The sequence below is a fragment of the Lissotriton vulgaris genome, chromosome 4_1 (assembly GCF_964263255.1).
Source record: "Lissotriton vulgaris chromosome 4_1, aLisVul1.2, whole genome shotgun sequence".
Lineage (NCBI taxonomy): Eukaryota > Metazoa > Chordata > Amphibia > Caudata > Salamandridae > Lissotriton > Lissotriton vulgaris.
In genome coordinates this window covers 1,704,322,662-1,704,341,621 of record NC_141691.1, presented here as the reverse complement: position 1 = coordinate 1,704,341,621, position 18,960 = coordinate 1,704,322,662, and the positions used below count along the sequence as shown (strand labels likewise).

The window sequence follows — 18,960 nt, the reverse complement described above, 5'->3', positions numbered from 1 at the left end:
GAGACCGCCACCAGGGAGGCCTATTATTTCGGGAATTGGGTCAATATCAGAACCATTGTCGACCTTTGTTGACCACTTTTTAAATCCTATGGTCAAAGCCATGCCCACTTACCTTCAGGACACGAAGGACGTTTTAAGACTCCTTCCAAACATACAATTCAATACCAACACTGATATCCTTGTATCGTTTGACGTTGAGTCACTTTACACTTCAATTCCGCAAACTGAAACACTGGAAGTTGTGGGGAGTCTATTAGAACGAAGTGACCACCAGTCCATTACGCCTACACGGTTCATCATGAAACTCGCAGAAATCGCTATGAAAGAAAACTACTTTCGCTTCGAAGACACTACCTACCTACAAACATCTGGGACCAGCATGGGTAGTGTCTTCGCGCCGAGCCTAGCGAATCTGTATGTTCATAACTTCGAACAACAGGAGGTCCTCACACCTGCCAACCCCTATCTATTGTCGCTACACGTGTGGAAGCGATATATAGATGATATTCTGGTGGTGTGGCATGGGACAGAAGAAGATCTAATGTCCTTCCATGCATGGCTCAACTCCAGAAACACATACTTGCGATTCACCATTGAATTCAGTCGAATGACGCTAGCTTTCCTAGATTTGAAAATCAATGCGACTTCCAATGGTCTGGAATCTGAACTCTACCTTAAGCCCATGGCTCGAAATGCACTCTTAAGATATGATAGCTGTCATCCTCGTGCCTTAAGAGACAACTTACCGTTTGGCCAGTTTCTGAGAGTACAGAGGAACTGCTCCAACAAAGAAGCTTTCAAGACTCATTCAAAAAATCTGGAACAACAACTAAGTGTAAAAAACTATCCAAAGAAAATCATCCGTCAATCCAAAAAGAGGGCATCAAACAATAACAGGGAATCTCTGCTCGAGATACATCCACCTAAAGAAAAAACCAACCGTATCACCTTTGTCAATACATTTAACACCAGATCCAATCAAGTCCAAAAGATCGTAAAAAAACATTGGTCGATCTTGAAAACTGGGGGCGATGATATCCCTCTACCTCTTTTTGCCTTTAAAAGAGGACAAAAACTCAAGGACCAGCTAGTCCACACACGCCCACGTAACAAGGAACCCAGACAGGTGGGCACACTTTGGGACTTGCCACCGGTTCAAGGCCATCATCCCTGTGGGGCATGCTCAGTATGTCCCCAAACTTGCAAATCTACGAGTGTAGATATAGGGACAAACAGACCATGGACTCAGACAAAGTTCACCAACTGCAACAGCAGTAACCTGATTTATTTGATAACGTGCCCGTGCAAACTTCGATACGTTGGCATGACGACTAGGAAGGTTAGGACGAGAATTCAAGAGCATAAAAGCACAGTGCGGTGCCGCAAACAAGCAACTCGCCTAACTGCACATTTCCTAGAAAAAGGACACAGCCCCAATGATTTCTATTGGACAGTTTTAGAACAACCACTGATCCCAGAATCCTGTCCAGATGCCAGACGCTTTCTGTTCAAAATCGAACAGAAATGGGTATACAGACTGAACAGTGACAAGGCGGGACTCAATGAGCCAATACCATGGATGTCCCTTTAAAAAACAATATACGTACGTCCAACAAACGAGTTTTTTATTCCTTGTGATACATACCAAACACTGATCACTGTGCGGAACAATTAGTGTTTCCCAAAGGTACTTGACTGTGTCATTATATTATATACACAGAGTGTGTTTTATACATCATATCTCATGCTTACTGGGCTCTAGCGCTAGTCATTCACTAGAACTACAATATCTCGCAACCAGAACTACAACTCCCGACACACAGAGTGATCACGTGATTCTAGTTGGCCACGTGACTCAGTCTCCTGAAACAATCGCATAAAACACAACGCGAGTCCAACAACCGGTGCCCCCCCAGACAGCTCGGATGACTGTCGGGAGACACCGACGGATAGGTAAGCAATGCGCACGACTCTGTCATGCTGAATGCGTCTAAAAAACCGCCAAGGATACAAATCGGTTTTGTATCACGTAACGCGGTTGAGTGTCTACCATCACAAACAGCGCAACGCTAAGACTTTTGTCTCCTTATACCGAACTCCTTAGACTTTGCTTTAACTCATGGGTACTCTACATGTGCAACATCAAACACACGACACGTAGGAAATCTTTACATCTTTTTTGAAGCGTAGCTTAAGACCCACCATCTGAGTCTATATGATCGGCGAAGACATTAAATGTTCACAAATAATCCATATATCATTCCATGGATTTTCAAATGAGCCATGATTGCCTCTTTTCTTTTTATTCAATCTCTTTACTTTAGAGTGGTGCTCCTCATACCTGAGCCGCAGCCAGGTGGGGTGAAGCTCCTCAACCATCATCTATGGGTGAGTGTTTGTAATGAAACTTGTTTCCCATGATGTATGGATCTGGTGCCGTACAACTCAGGTTTTACTTGACACAATCTCATAAAACCGCGGGAAGATAACGTACTCATGTTCTCCTATTTTGTTTGTCTTTGTTTTTCCCTGTGGATCCAATGCTTTGATGCGGTGCGGTAACAGTACATGGTTGAGCATACAACCTGGTTTTTGCAGGTGATATCTTTTAATAATTATTTTTCACAAAAAGCAGTAGTTTCTGAAATATCTGGTCCTGAGGAATGCATGAAAATCTTTTCACTATATGCAGAAACATGTCGACCACTACTGATTGCGGATATTATTTCTAAACCCGCATTGGCACTTGTCTTTTAACCTTAGGGACTGGGAGACACTAATAAATCCTTTATTTCTACCCAGGTCACCTAATTTTACAATCACTCACTTTTCACCCTTTCCATTTTACACTGCTTTTTTCAGTCGTCACTAAATCATGTGATACTCTCCTCTCACATCTCCATTTCGGTAACGGTAACATCTGACCGGCCGTCTTGTTTTGTCTCCAGGGCAAGGAGATCCCAAATGATGCAAAAGAGGGCAGTACAGTATGGCTTCTGATGGGAATTTTTCCAAACGTCCTTGAGCCCTTACTTGGCCAATTTCACATTTAAAACGTGCATGGTGTGTTCCCATTAAATTGGACACACTGAAGGAACTACTATTCCCATGGGTGGTATCTGTATTGCACTTACGTTGTGATCCCAGACGATTAACTCACTTACTTGACTACTAGGTACCACTTGGTGTTTAGACATTGATTTTGGGGCATGTACCTGGGTAGTCGTTAAACTTGCCATTGGGCCCTATTCTAAAATGTTGTTGTGTATGTTTTGCATGCAGCGCCAACTAATTTGTAAGCACAATACACTTACTAGATTTCTCGCTCTTTTCATTTGTATTATCTAAATATTGTTTCATATAATGACTTTACTGTTTTCATTTCCTAGATGAACGATTTGCCAATTGTTCTCATTTGTACAACCGTAAGCAGTTTAGGCGACAGACTGTGGGCCTCATTACAATGTCTGTCGGAAAGCATTCCAACCGACTCAGTCTCGGAATGGTTTCCAACCCAATCAGATTCAGGGAGTCCGACCGACCAATTATGATGTTTCCGAACACCGTTCGGTCGGAGTCCTATTGACTTCAATGTAAGCCTGTGTTATAACTAACTACACAGGCTCCCATTGAAGAAATGGTCGGTGGGGAAATTTGTGCACCCCATGGTGTCTACCACACTGGTCAAGGTTGTACAGGGGGGTCCCTTGGGTACCCATACGGGACACAACTGGAGGACCCCAGGTGAAGGGGGGCCTGTTACAGGCTTCCAAAGTCAGATTTCGACAGCCGTTCCGCGTCAGGACAACCGATTCAGAAAGGCTGTCCGAATCCGATATCATAGTACGTCCATTGCAAACATGGATTGTAGACCTGTACGAGTTGCCTCCAGCTGAGTCGGTTCCCCCAATTGCCGTTCGGAAGGGAGTTAGGAAATCCAAACACTGTCCTAACATCGTAATCGGTCAGAAGGGTTTACCAGTCGGTTGGAAAGGCAGGTTCCGAATCGGATTCGGATGAACCAAATGCCATTTGGAGCCTTTCTGACCAGCAACATAATTGGCCTGTGCCTTCTGTTTTCTTCGAGCACAGGTTTTATCTCTTGTGTAAGTTTGACTTATCCTCTATGTGTTTGGTAAGTACTTCCTGATATATGAACTATTTATTTTTATATTCAATGCTTTTAAGATTCCTATTACATTACTTATGTCAATCAAAAAATATGGAAGCATTATATATGCACAATCAGGTACTACTTTTGAACTTCTCTGGGTGTTATTAAATGACATTTCATTGTATAAACACTATACATTTTGTATTGCAAAAACATATGCAAATGTTTAGATGCTGAAACATTTTTCTAAGGACTTTTGATAAGTAATTTTTTTCTGGGTTATTTTTATTTGCTACTAAGATTATCTATTTAATGTTTCACAAAGAACAACTGTAATTCATTCATTGATTTGATTTGACAATTCCTTCAGGAGTTTCTTTATTGTTTGTAGATATCAATTACATGACACAGAACTTTATCCAAGTCATCTCTCCACTTACATCAGCATCTTTTCTCCTTTATTGTCTAAACAAGCTCAGGACCTCTGTGTGTGTTTTATCTCTATATTGATGTAACTAGTTAATCCCCAAATTTAACCAACTGCCTTGAAAGTGATTACTATGACATTTACATATAAAACACCAGGAATTGAGTATATTGTGGATGAATCCTTTACAATCCTTTACAATGTTTCTCTTTAACAAAACATCTATCTTTAGAAGAGTGAGTAGCCAATAAATTGGAACAACCAGGTCAAATACACTAAATAACAGGGCAAACCATGTGACAATCCTGGTAGCAGCATGCCAGAAGTGCAGAGAGAACATATCTATTTGAGGAAAAGAGAATGTATTGTCCCATTGGCTCCTTAATGCCTTTCCAGTTACACTGCTATTTATTATTTCCAATGTAATACTGCTAAGTAATAGAAATATTGGAATTAGTTTCAGATCTGAGACTATGGGCTTGAATCATACACCTCATTTTGTAGAATTCACAGTAATGTTACAGTAAGACATAATACGACTTACGTACTACAAAATGCAAATAAAAAACAATGTATGACCTCCACCTCTCCTGTGTTTTCTGTGCAATCACTGCACATGTCATTATATGTTTTGTAGTAAGTTTGGGAAGGACCCGAGGAGTGGCTGGAAAATGAGGAAGAGGTAATACCAAATAGGGGGGGTAGGGAAATTTAAGGCAGGGCTTAGGGAGTAGCTAGCTAATACAAATACATACCAAAAAAGAGTAAGACCATTACAATTTAGAAACTTTGAAGTCTATTTTCATGCCCATTGCCCCAAGAGAGGCATAGGAATGGTGCAATGAGGAGAAATACTTTTATTTCTCCTTGTTTTTTCCACTTTCTATGTATGCTGCATTCTGCAGCATGCATAGAAAGAAGAAAATGCCATTGAATATTATTTTGTGTAGGAAGGTCCCCCTTCCATCGCCCTCCCGCTCCCTGGTTCACAGAAGCTTTGAAGAAAGAAAAATCTACCTGTAAGACTCTAGAGAGGCAGTGGCGAAAAAATTACGACCTATACCAAAAAGAAGTTTACCGAAAGGCCAGAAATTGTTACCATTCAGCATGCATGAAAGCCAAAGCATGCTATGTCACCAACACTATTAACATGGCCATAAACAAATCCCAGACTCTCTTTAACACGGTAAAAGAGTTAGCTGGGGAGAATGCTAGAGCAGAACCTACCCCTCTTAATACCCAGCAATGCCAGGACTTGGCCTCTTTCTTCACTAATAAGATTGAGAACATCGTCTCTAATATTAAAAATACCAACATGACCACAGACAAGCAAGGGAGCACCTCCCTAGTCCCTAGAGGAAACTGTCATCTTGAAGCCTGGCCTCCCATTAAATTGGACACACTGAAGGAACTACTAAAATCGATCAAATCGGGTTCCCCACGTGACCCTACTCCTATCAGTATCATAAATAAACTAGAGGATGCTGCTTTAACTCCCATAGCAGAGACACTGAATGCCTCCATAGAGCAAGCCATAGTTCCTGCTCTATGGAAACATGCTATGGTCAGCCCCCTACTTAAAAAACCAGGCGCAGACCCTATGATATTGGCTAATTATCGCCCAATCTCATTACTACCTACCTTTTCCAATATCTTAGAGAGGCATATCCATAAGGCACTTTCAACCTATGTTGAAAACAATGATCTCCTGCATTCGTCCCAATCTGGGTTAAGGAGTGGTTTTTCTACTGAGACGGCCCTGCTTGGGGTCACAGAAAAGATCAGGGAGCTTATGGATGACGGCCAAACAGTAGCACTGGTCTTGTTAGATCTCAGTGCAGCTTTCGACACCATTTCTCACTCCATACTGCTAGACAGGCTGGGGGAGAATGGTGTCGAAGGCAAAGCTCTGGAATGAATTAGATCCTACTTATCCCTCCGCACTTTCCAGATCTCCTCTTCGGAGGCATGCTCTGAGGTATTCCACTCTCCTCACGGTGTGCCACAGGGATCAATTTTGAGCCCTTTGTTTTTTAATTTGTACCTACGACCACTGGCCAATCTTGCAGAAAACTTTGGTCTAAGTTTAATGACTTATGCAGATGACTCGCAAGTCCTGTTCTCACTTTCCAAATCCGACGTGTCTACCCCATCTGCATTAAAAGTAGGCCTCCAAGAAATGTTTAGTTGGATGTCAGACAACCAACTCAAACTAAATGGAGATAAAACAGAGTTCCTCCTGTTAGGGAATAGTAAAGATCTCTGGAATGATTCCCATTGGCCACCGTCATTAGGTAAACTTCCACCTCCAGCCTCTCAGGTTAGAAACCTTGGGGTCATCATTGATGACAGTCTATCCATGACCCAGCAAGCAAACAAAGTGGCAGGTATATGTTTTGCCATTCTCAAATGGTTATGCAAAATCATCTGGATGTTGCCACCCACCACCCAGAAGACCGTGGTCTACGCCTTAGTGACATCTCGGCTTGATTACGGTAACATCTTATACCTGGGCTCAAACAAGGCAGTGATAAAGCGTCTGCAACTAGTGCAGAACGCTGCGGCAAGACTGCTCTGCAAAATCCCTAGATCTGCTAGGATCACTAAACATCTCAGGGATCTGCATTGGCTTAAGGTCGAAAACCGTATTCGTTTCAAGGCCCTGAGCTACCTATTTAAAATCAAAGCTGGCACTGCCCCAAAATATCTACAGGCCCTTGCTAAACCCTACCTCCCAAATCGCAGTCTGCGCTCAGGCACAGCTGCGAACTTTGTGGTACCTAGGTTCAAACGAGCCAGAATAGGCGGGAGATCTTTCTCCTACCTGGGGCCAACGCTGTGGAACTCACTGCCTATTCACATACGCAAGGAGGAAAGCTATGTGAATTTTAGAAAGAGCATAAAAACTTGGTTGTTTAACAAATAATTGCTTTGACTGTTCTCTCTCCAGTGGTATTGTGTGTCTTGCGGGTCTGGCGCCGGGAAACCCTTTGTGGGTAGCTGTGCGCCTTACAAATGCTATAAAATAAAAATAAATAATAATTCCTGCACAAAAAAAATCATCCCCCAGGGCAGACATCCTTCCAATATGACTCAAGGGTGCCTGCACTGGCTCATGACAGCCAAATGTGTGTCAGTGCAGGAGAAAGCACAGGGATGCGTTCTATTGTTGTTAATACGATGCATCCCTGTGCTTTGAAAATGACGCAGTGGGCGCTGCTAAAGGACTTGCGGCGCCACACTGCTTCATTTTATTGTAGATGAGGCCCCATTCTTCTAAAGTTACTATAGGCCTAAATGCAATAAAACAGATGTAAGTGCCCTCATCCCAGCCGTGGAGTAAGCCAAGCACCACACATGGGCACTCACAGATATTGGAACTCACTCCCATATAAAACAGTGGAGCAGGGGAATTAAAATAAAACCCCATAGTAGCTAATGCATATAAACTATATATTTTTCAAGTTAAATATGTATAATTATTAAATCATTGTTTTATCATTTTTAAATGTAATAATAAACTTGATTATTTCAATACATAACTTTTAACAACATGTACTGTGTATGAAATAACAAATAAATACTAGGATGGGATTTGTCTGACTTAGTGTTTGTAAAATATTATTTTTAAATTAAATTAATATACTTCAGTTAATTAATTATTTAATGAAGTTAATTGCATGCGTCAATGTGATGTGGCATTTTATATTAGTAGTTCTAAGTTAATAATAGTTCCTTTTACAATGCTGTTATATTTACATTATAAATTTAAAATATATATTTCTTTAAAAATAATACATTTTCATAATTTTCACTATATTTCCCCATAAGGAGAGCTTTGCCTCGCTGGCAGAGATATAAACCTACATATTTAAAGTTACTATTTGTAACTTTGCACTTGTAAATCCTTCTGTAAGAAACTCTATTCCCTGATTTGAGGGGGTGGAGGTATGCAAGTCTACACCTAGGTGTAAATCCACACTCAGAAATGGTGAATAGCAAACAAGTGTTGACTTACACCAATATTTCGTGGCAAATATATATATGCAACTAAATCTCTACATGTATATTAAACTTTGAGAATCAGGCCCAGAATGTTTAATACAAGAATGGTGGAAATGTAGTTCTACATCTTAGAGGTTTCAAATATGCATAAGGAGTAGAGATTTTAACGAAACAAGTGTAATTAAAGGTTCTGTTACATACCTCAACAAGCGTAGAGAGGCCGGTATAGTCAAAGAAAGATAATCTTGAGCAGTCAAGGATTAAGGTGTCTCTCACTGTGCAGCTCGGCGGTGCGAGAGTGACACCTACCCGTGCTAAGGGGTCATTTGCAAAGGATCCTTGAGGGTGATCCGAATTACCTATGGCACAAAGACAAAATCACCTGCAATTTGTTCCCATAGAATTCTTCAAAAAAAGAAAGACATCTATTGGGTCAACACTTCATGGCATTTGGTAAGGAGAACCAATGTTATTACTTTACAAAGATATCCGATCTAATGTTGTAGACTGGCAATTATATGGCAATAACAATGATAATGAAAATGGCAATTATATATTTCTACACAAGCGTCTGAGTTCCCCTATGAGGTTGATTCCCCCAAGAGGGAAGGGGTAGCAGAAGTGAAATATATGATGACATCACAAGGTGAACCCCTTGCTCTATATATAGAGCCAGCTATCTGCTATTTCTGCTGCTGAGGGGCAAGTGGAATGGCACATAAAGGAAACTACACAAAATACACATGCCTTTAAGATCCCTTCTTACTTTTCCTTCATGCTGCTGAAAACAGGAGTAGCACTGATGGTACCAGTGGTACCATTGCCGTCACTGTCTGCTGATTTTTATAGATTACACGTCCTGAATAAGCCAGCAAAGCGCAGACCACCTCGGTCGCAGTTGGGGAAAAGCAGCTGCCATAGGGTGGTACTGAGGAGTTTCACGCGTTGACTTTCCAACAAACCGACAATGGCGGTGGAACTGCTGGCTTCAAGTCAGCAGAAACTAAGGATTTGGGGACCGTACTCACTCCTTTCCTGTTATCTTGGCCAGAATTCAATGTGTATCCCTTTCCTCAGGTCCCACCTTCACAGCAGCATCTTCACCCTGAGAATTACGACTCTGTTTGTGGCGATATAGACGTGAGTCCCTTTTTACCATAAAAATGTAATGAAATACCAGTATTTGTAAAGCGCACAGCTACCTCCGAAGTGGTGTCCCAGCTCTGAGGGCCCTCGGGAAGATTAAGCAAGCTATTGCCCAGAGTCAAATTGTGCTGGGCTAACCTACCGCCGGCACCAGGGATCAAACCGTGAACCCCGTAGTCCAGAGGCAAGCACCCTGGCCACTGTGCCACACCTCTTCCACCACAAACCCATTGCTTGCACTGCCCACATACGGGCCAGACTCCGGCAATGCGCAGATGGTATTTTCCACATATACCATGCATATGTGTGCATTCAACACATATGCAGTCGAAGTTTTCACACAGGCATTCATTCAGATGGAAAACTAATCACCACCACCAAAACCTCTGTCAGTCACATTTCCAGCACTGTGTCAGACCACTAGCGTTGTCGTCTATTGGCAGCCGCAAATAAGGTGTTCAGCCGGCTAGGCCCCAAATTCATAATAAGGCCCTTAAACTCAGTCACTATCAGGTTCTTAGAAAGTTGACACAAGATCTGGTTCCACCAAATTTGCAATAACAAAGTTTATCATATCAGTGCACTGTGGTCTGTCTCTAAACAATAGAGTATTGGGAACAGTGTCGTTTAATGTTAGAAACACTGCCTTTTAAAATACTTGAATGAAATGGAAATTTAATAAGTGATGCCAAGCTGTTGCTGTTCCTCTTCAAAGCAACTGCTAGCAGTTATGCCAGAGAGCTCTACACAGAGGCTATTCTGATAAACACTTTTCCTGCCCTTCTACATGCAAGTCTTATTCTCATTCATTGTTTTAATAATGATTGTCAGATATTCTACTTTTAGAATTTGATTTGTATGTTATATATGAATAGTGGGTTAGAACTCCGGTCTATATTTTTAGTTCTTGGGTGCATTTTATTTATTAAGTGTAACTGATCTCTACAATACACTCACATCTGAATTTCACTATTTTTCGCAAGATTTCTCAAGCTACTGATACTATCCTCAATAGGGCTCTATGGAAGTTCATGCTCTGTTGTAAACCCACTAGATTCTGTTCTTTTTTTCCTCCCAACTGCAATTTCCCCACAATTTTACTTTGTTCACAACTTCCCCCTACCTTAATCAGGAAGGGGCACATCATCAAGGGCCAGCGGTACTTATCGCTCAGCGCGCTTAGCGTGCGGATAATTATCGCCGGCTAACGCTGCATTTTATCGCTGAGATAGCGTGCTATCAGCAACGCTTATCTCAACAGCGATAAAATTCCAGGCACAAGCTGCCATATGTGCGATTATCGCTGGAAAAACAGTGATAGTCGCACAAATTATGGGGATAGCTTGATGATAGGGGAGGGCATACTCAGCCATGATATCCACCTTCCATTGGATATCATGGCTAAGTCAGACTGCAAGCAGGCATAAGGAAAGTAGCGATAACCACGATTAGAGCTACTTTTCTTATCGCTACGCATGTTAGCGTGCAGCTTGACAATTGGAGTAATGTCTGTTAGCGACATTTCTCCAGTTATTTTGGGAAGGAACGTCCACTTTGCATCTCATTAGAGATGCAAAGCTGGGCATTGAGGGAAAGGGCGCTAAGGCAAGGATTCACGCGAAAGCGTGACCTTGCTGAGAGGGTGTAAAGATTATCGCCGTTTTAGCTGCAAAAAGTGCTGCCAAAGCGGCGATAATGCCCTTGATGATATGCCTCAAAGTACTTTTTGCCAAACTTCCTCAATGGATACTTCTGCACTGGCTGCGGTAACACAAAAGGACAGTCAACCTGATACTGTGAGTGCTGTATCTGTATGGATTTTCAACAATGGATTTCAAATTGGCCATATATAATTCCACCTTACAAATATATGAATAGTGGGTTAGAACTCCGGTCTATATTTTTAGTTCTTGGGTGCATTTTATATATTAAGTGTAACTGATCTCTACAATACACTCACACATAAATTTCACCATTTTTCGCAAGATTTATCAAGCTACTGATACTATCCTCAATAGTGCTCAATGGAAGTTCAAGCTCTGTTGTAAAACCACTAGATTCTGTTCTTTTTTTCCTCCCAACTGCAATTTCCCCACAATTTTACTTTGTTCACAACTTCCCCCTACATTAATCACAAAGGGACATATTATCAAGGGCCAGCGATACTTATCGCTCAGTGCGAGGATAATTATCGCCGGCTAACGCTGCACTTTCTCGCTGAGATAGCATACTATCAGCAACGCTTATCTCAACAGAGATAAAATTCCAGGCACAAGCTGCCATATGTGCGAATATCGCTGGAAATACAGTGATAGTCGCACAAATTATGGGGATAGCTTGATGATAGGGGAGGGTATACTCAGCCATGATAACCACCTTCCATTGGATATCATGGCTAAGTCAGACTGCAAGCAGGCATAAGGAAAGTAGCGATAACCACGGTTAGCGCTACTTTTCTTATCGCTATGCATGTTAGCGTCCAGCTTGATAATTGGAGAAATGTCTGTTAGCGACATTTCTCCAGTTATTTTGGGAAAGAACGCCCACTTTGCATCTCATTAGAGATGCAAAGCTAGGCGTTGAGGGAAAGGGCGCTAAGGCAAGGATTCACGCAATAGCGTGACCTTGCTGATAGGGCGTTAAGATTATCGCCGCTTTAGCTGCAAAAGTGCTGCCAAAGCGGCGATAATGCCCTTGATGATATGCCCCGAAATTCTTTTTGACAAAATTCCTCAATGGATACTTCTGCACTGGCTGCGGTAACACAAAAGGACAGTCAACCTGATATTGCGAGTGCTGTATCTGTATGGATTTTCAACAATGGATTTCAAATTGGCCATATATAATTCCACCTTGCAAATGTGTGGTGAAACGTTTTGAATAGGCAACTCATTCACATCTACTTTTTAAAATGTTATTTCTTTTATTTTTCTATATAAAACGTCTGTTTATGGCCTAATGTCGTCACAAACAAGAAGGAGAAAACAGAATTATATAATAATAAAAGCGTAAATAAGATAAACAATCAATAATATATATTAACTGAACTCGGCATACAAAAGAAAGTTTGTCCTTCATCGATTTTTCTGACATTCATAGATATGAAAGCATGCCCCAGATACATTCTAATATAAATGTTTTCCATTAGTATCCCTTTATTGATTCAATCCCTGATTGCGTATCTTGTGCTCCTTGTTGTAACAACTGTACAATCGGCTCCCTAATATCTTTAAGTGCTCCACCAAGTTGGGAATTAATAGCATGTTTCTTCTAGATGGCTATCAGATCTCCAAACACTTCTTCCTCCTCATAAACTGCTCACAAATGAAAACCTCGACTCGAGATTTCTTTCCTGAAGGCATGGATTTGTTTTGAGTTGTCCCAGGAACCTGCTAAATTCGCATGTGTGATGTGCCCACAAACCAGCTGCAGTAAATAGATGTATTGCAGAAAAGAAATCACACATAGTGGTAAGAAATATCTCTACAAGTCCCAAGTGAACAACAGAGAAAGCAGTCATGGAAGGAGCAACAGTTCCCCATATTATTGGGCACAATAATCGCACTTGTACTGGAGGGACGGGTTACTTTGCGACCTTCCTACAGCAGTGGTGAGTGGGGTACTGACCTACTGGCACCTGCAATCTGGAGGTACTAAAGGCATGCATGCTGCAGGACCCCAGCTTCCTGCATGCAAACAGAATCATCAAGACAGATTATGGTCCCCCACAACTTGCATTAAAGGCACTGTGGAATCCCACTGGCTGTCTTCTCCTTGACAGGTCCACCTGGGGGAGGAGGCAAGTCAGTGCTTAATTTGGGCTGGTGGTTCCCGGTCAGGGCCTCTAGCGTTTGTTATTGGGGGGCAGAACTTAGGAAAAACCACACAAAGGGAAGGAGGGAGAGAAAGACAGAACACTGTCACAACAGAAAAAATGAGGAACCTGCATGAGTGAGCCAAAGGAACATCAAGTGCCTGATACTGGTTTAAAGAAGCCTGAGGTGAATTCAAAACTCCACAATCTTGATATTCGGTGCACCAGTGCCATCCACAGAGTTTCTGAGCAGATCTTCACGCACCGTACCTCATTGTTTTGCCAATTAGGCACTAGGAAGAGTATTGCTGAGATTTTCGCGTTGATGATGTGAGAAGCCCATTTGCTAGTACTTAACTTTGACTAATGGACTTCACAGATGCCCTTGAACACACTGCTCTTAGAGGTGTGAGTGATGGGTATGGTGATTGGTGACTCCAAGGGGGAGATGCACAAGGGAGGTATGAAGAGATTTTAGAAACTGAGTAACTGCTGCATGTGTCTTGGTCAGAAACAGAAGGGAACTGCCCTGAACCACCATGCTGAAGAGATCATAGCTACACAAAGGATGAGACATTTTCCTTCACCCCTCCTGTTTTCTGAACCTGTTTGTGTTGGCTTTTAGGACATTGCACACTTTACCACTACTAACTAATGCTAAAGTGCTTGTTCTCTCCTCTTTAAACCTGGAAAAATTGGCTCACACCCAATTGGCACATTTAATTTACTTATAGGTCCCTAGTAAAGTGGTACTACATGTACACAGGGCCTGTAAATGAAATGCTACTAGTGGACCTCCAGCACTGATTGTGCCACCCACTTAAGTAGCCTTTTTAAACTAGTCTCAGACATGTCACTGAAACCAGTGTGCAGTTTTAAACTACCATTTCGACTTGTCAAAATAAATCTTTTGGCAGACTTAATACATTAAAATCACCCGTAGGGTTGGCCCTAAACAGCCCATTGGGTAGGGTGCAGTGCATTTAAAAAGTTGGGTTTGTACCTTGAAGTTTTACATGTCCTGAAAGGGAAAAACTGTTACATTTGTTTTCCACTACTGCACGGCTTATTTCTCTCATCGCATAACATTGGGTTGCCTTACAACACTCAATAAGTGATAATTTGTGTTTAGTAATCAGTAGAAATGTCATGTTTGCTCTCTATTAAATTGTAATTTAAAAACCTCTTTAAAGGTAAAGTTGTATTTCAAAATCAAATCTGAAAATGCCACTTTTGAAAGTTGGCCTCTTCTATTAACCATTTGCTGGCTGCAATATGTGCCCTACATCACATCACTAGGTGTAGCTGGCAGTTGACCTTTCTGTATTCCTCTCAGACAGTATCACAAAGGGAGTCTGGGTGTTGTCTGGATGGGCCATCCTGACATGATGGGAGGGGCAGAGCTGTTACCTACCATACTTGCACTTAAAAGTAACTACCTCAGCTCTTACATAAAGAACTTCATACAAGCCTATCGTCACTCCAGACATCTCGGAACCAAGGGAAGGAAGGATATTCTAGAACCAGATGTGGGTGTAAGTCCATAGCTTTTCCCCACTTCAAAAGTGGTGCGAGGTGAACATTTTGGACTATTAGACCAACACTGCAATACAATACTGCACCTGTGGAAATTACAGAAGGATTGCTCTGCTGCCAGGGAACTGCCATCCTGCCTGCAGCCTTTCCTGCTGTATGAGAAGGAAGACTCAATCTGCTCCCTTTATCCCAAGCTATCTGAAATGACTACAAGAGTCAGCTAACTCACCTCCTGTTCAATCAATGAATCAATCAGGGATTTGTGAAGCGTGCTACTCACCCGTGAGGGTCTCAAGGCGCTGGGGGTGGAAGGGAGGTGGTGGTCATGTAGCTCCAATTCAGCCAAAGAGCCAGGTCTTAAGGCTCTTCCTGAAGGTGTGCAGAGTGGGAGAACATCTGATTTTGAGCATGAGCTCGTTCCAGGTCTTTGCCACGATGCAGGAGTTGGCTCTTCCGCCTGCTCTAGCCCTGTGGATGCGTGGAGTTTAGGCGAGGTCGGCGGAGTGGAGGTTTCTCTTGGGTATGTGGAAGGAGACTCTTTTGTTGAGGTGTTGGGGTCTGGTATTGTGAAGGGATTTGTACGACTGAGTGAGTAGTTTGAAGGTTACTCTCTTCTCAATTGGGAGCCAGTGGAGTTCTTGTAGGTGCTGGGTGATGTGGTTATGTTGTGGGATGCAGAAGAGGAGTCTGGCAGCAGTGTTCTGGGTGGTGTGGAGTTTTTGGAGCAGGGATTTGTTGATTCCGGCATATAGGGTGTTTCCGTAGTCCAGTCTGCTGGTTATGAGTGTGTGGGTGACGGTCTTTCTGGCTTTGGGGGGATCCATTTGAAGGTCTTGCAGAGGGTAATGAAGCACATGGAGGAGATGGCGTTGATCTGTATGGTCATGGTGAGGGAGGAGCTGAGTATGATGCCGAGGTTGCAGGCGTGATCCGTGGGTGTGGAGGGGGTCGCTGAGGGCCATTGGCCACCAGTTTTTGTCCCATGCAGAGGGGGAGGGTCCGAGGATGAGGAATTCTGTCTTCTCCGAGTTGAGCTTCAGACAGCAACCGCTCATCTATGATGCAACGTCTTTCATTCATTCCTGGAAGCTGAGTCTGTTGGTGTCAGGTTCCTTTGTGAGGGAGAGGATGAGCTGGGTGTCAGCAGCGTAGGATACTATGCTGAGTCCATGCTGTCTGATGATTGTGCAAGGGGGGCCATGTAGATGTTGAAGAGAGTGGGGCTGAGCGAAGATCCTTGGGTACTCCACAGCTGATCTCGGTGGGTTTGGAGAGGAAAGGCAGGAGTCTGATTCTTTGGGTTCAGTCGGTGAGGAAGGAGCAGATCAACTCGAAGGCGGTTCCCTGTATGCCAGTGTCGTGGAGTCTGGCAGTGAGAGTGCAGTGAGAGATGGTGTTGAAGGCTGCAGAGATATCTAATACGATGAGAGTCGCTGTGTGTCCCTGGTCCAGGAGGGTGCAAATGTCATATGTAGTGGCAAGGAGGGCGGTCTTGGTGCTGTGGTTGCTGTGGAAGCCAGATTGCGAAGCGTCGAGGATAGAGTTGGCTTTGATGAAGTTCGTGAGCTGTATGTTGACAATCTTCTCGGTGACTTTGGCTGCGAAGGGGAGGAAAGATATGGGTCTATAATTTTTGAGGTCCTGTGGGTCTGCAGGTGGGCTTCTTCAGGAGGGGCTTGACTTCTGCACGTTTCCAGTCATCGGGGAATGCGCCTGATTCAAAGGTAATGATGGTGCATCGTAGCTCAGGTTCTATGACGGTGGTAGCTCTGTGGAAACGGTGGGCATTGGTCCATGGGGGCTCCTGAGTGAATGCTATTCATGGTTGTGGCGGTGTCTTCGGTGGTGAACGGGGTCCAAGCAGAGAAGATAGGCTGGTTGGCATTGCTGGAGATAGGTGTGGTTTCAGTGTCTGGAGTCTGTTCGTGGAAGTTATTCTAAAGGGACACGATCTTGAGATGGAAGTAGGAGCCGAGTTTGTTGCAGAGGTCCTGGGAAGGTGTGATGTCTGAGGCTTTGCTGGGGGTTTGGTGAATTCCTGTATGATGCTGAAGAGTTCCTTCAAGTTGCTGAAGTTGGCAAGGATTTTGTCATGGATGAAGGTCCGTTTGGTGGATCTGATGCATTGGTGGTATTCTGTCACGGCGTTCCTGTAGGTAGTCCAAATTTCCGGGGTTTTGCTGTTTCTCTATACTTTCTTTATATGTCTGCAGGTCCGTCTGGATTCTCCGAGGTCTGTGGTGAAATAGGTGGGTTTCCTGGGGTTCTGTCTGTCGGAGTTACAGAGGGGCGAGCTTGTCTGCGCAGTTGGTGATCCATCTATATAGTTGTTGGCTGCAGAGTGGACGTTGGATGTGGTGGGAGGGGGATCCTGGTTGGAGTTAAGGTGCTCCTCTGTGACCATGTTCCAATTGCTTCGAGGGGGGTGTGGTGTAGGTTTTTGAGTTGTGGTTTTATCGAGGGAGAAATGCACGCAGTGGTGATCCATCCAGAGTGGTTGCGTTGTGTGGCTGAAGTGGATGTAGTTCCCTCCTGCGAAGATGGGGTCGAGTGTGTGTCCTGCCTTGTGGGTTGGGGTGGAAATTAGCTGTTTTAGTCTGATGTTGGCGAGGTTGTCCAGGAGTGCCGTGGAGTTCAGGTGGCTGAGGTTCTCGAGGTGGTAGTTCAGGTCTCTGAACAGTATGTAGTCCATACTGATGGGCTTGGGCGCGATGAGATCAGTGATGGTTGTGGCAAGGTCTGGGAGGTCTGTAGGTGAGGGTGCTGCATAGGGTTGTTCTGGTGTTGGTCTAGATCTGGAAATGGAGGTATTCAGTAGGGGACGAGGAGTTGTTTGTGCTGGAAGTGGTGAGTAGAAGGGAGTTCTTCTGTGGAATGGCGAGTGATCCTCCTGAGGGGTTGGGACGGTCCATCCTCTGGATCTTGTGTCTGTCAGGGGTGGCGGTAGAATGTTGGGAGCAGACGCGGCATTGGTCCAGGTTTCTGTGAGGAAGGTGAAGTCTGGCAACAGGGTGTTGAGGAGGTCCCAAATTTCTACTGCCTGTCTGCATAGGGAGCATACGTTGAGGAGGATGGAGCTCAGGGGTTTGAAAGCGCTGACGTCTGGTAGGTGGGCGGTGGCCATGGCGGTCCAGAGGTGGGTGAAAGTGTGGTGGCAGTGTCCACAGGAGAACTGGCCGTGGGTGATGTTCGATGTTGATTGCTGGCAGTTGTTTCTTTCAGGGTTCAGTGTATAGAGCTCAGAACTACAGGGAAATAGCAAGCTCCACAGGCCTCCCTGTAACTGCCCAGCTGACCTGCTGCACTGGACATGCCTAGAACTGCAAATGGACCTGCCTGAGCCCTGGTAGCCCTTGCTGCAGTGAGTTCCTGATCCCCAAGAGGTGTCTACCAGACCCATGTTTTGGTATTTGTTGAGCTCCACCTTTAAGAAATCCTGCCGTTTTTCAGCTCTTCATGACGGTGAATGGACCCGTTGGCACCAAGATCTTACCCCCGTGATGACCCCCAATGCAAAGATCTGGTAACTCAACTGTTTATGCTACAGTGACCGCCAGCGACAACCAGAACCCTGACATCAGCACTTTGCGCAACAGCATCGTGAGCCCCCGGTGACCGCGAATGCAATGGTCATCCTCAACGCCTGACAGGACTTTCGTGCTATCGTGATGACCATTCACAATGTCCAGCCTACTCTTCGTGCTACCTCAATGACTATCCAAGAAGCTCTCCTTGCTCCTCGTGGCCTCCTTTACACCGGACGTTGACAAGGTAACTTTGTCAGTGAAACTAACCTTTTTCCTGTATCCTGCAGACACTCCATTACAGTCAGTCTGAACTTATGTCTTTCCCTTGGTCTAGCACGACCAGAGTGCAGCAAGTAGTGCGATGTACTTTTAGATGCTCTACTTACCTATA

General features: G+C 43.8%; 1 protein-coding gene across 2 annotated transcripts in view; it reads right to left on the bottom strand.

Moving 5' to 3' along the window:
• The window catches only part of SLC26A7 (solute carrier family 26 member 7), a 577,439-nt gene that overhangs the window by 79,827 nt on the left and 478,652 nt on the right, over nucleotides 1-18,960 (bottom strand). For both annotated transcript variants that reach the window (XR_015310095.1, XM_086967017.1), the window contains exon 15: nucleotides 8,748-8,905. Coding sequence is in view for 1 of the 2 variants with exons in the window: in XM_086967017.1 (XP_086823143.1) it covers nucleotides 8,748-8,905 (158 nt within the window). In the remaining variant the exon portion in view is untranslated. The remainder of the gene's footprint in view (nucleotides 1-8,747; nucleotides 8,906-18,960) is intronic.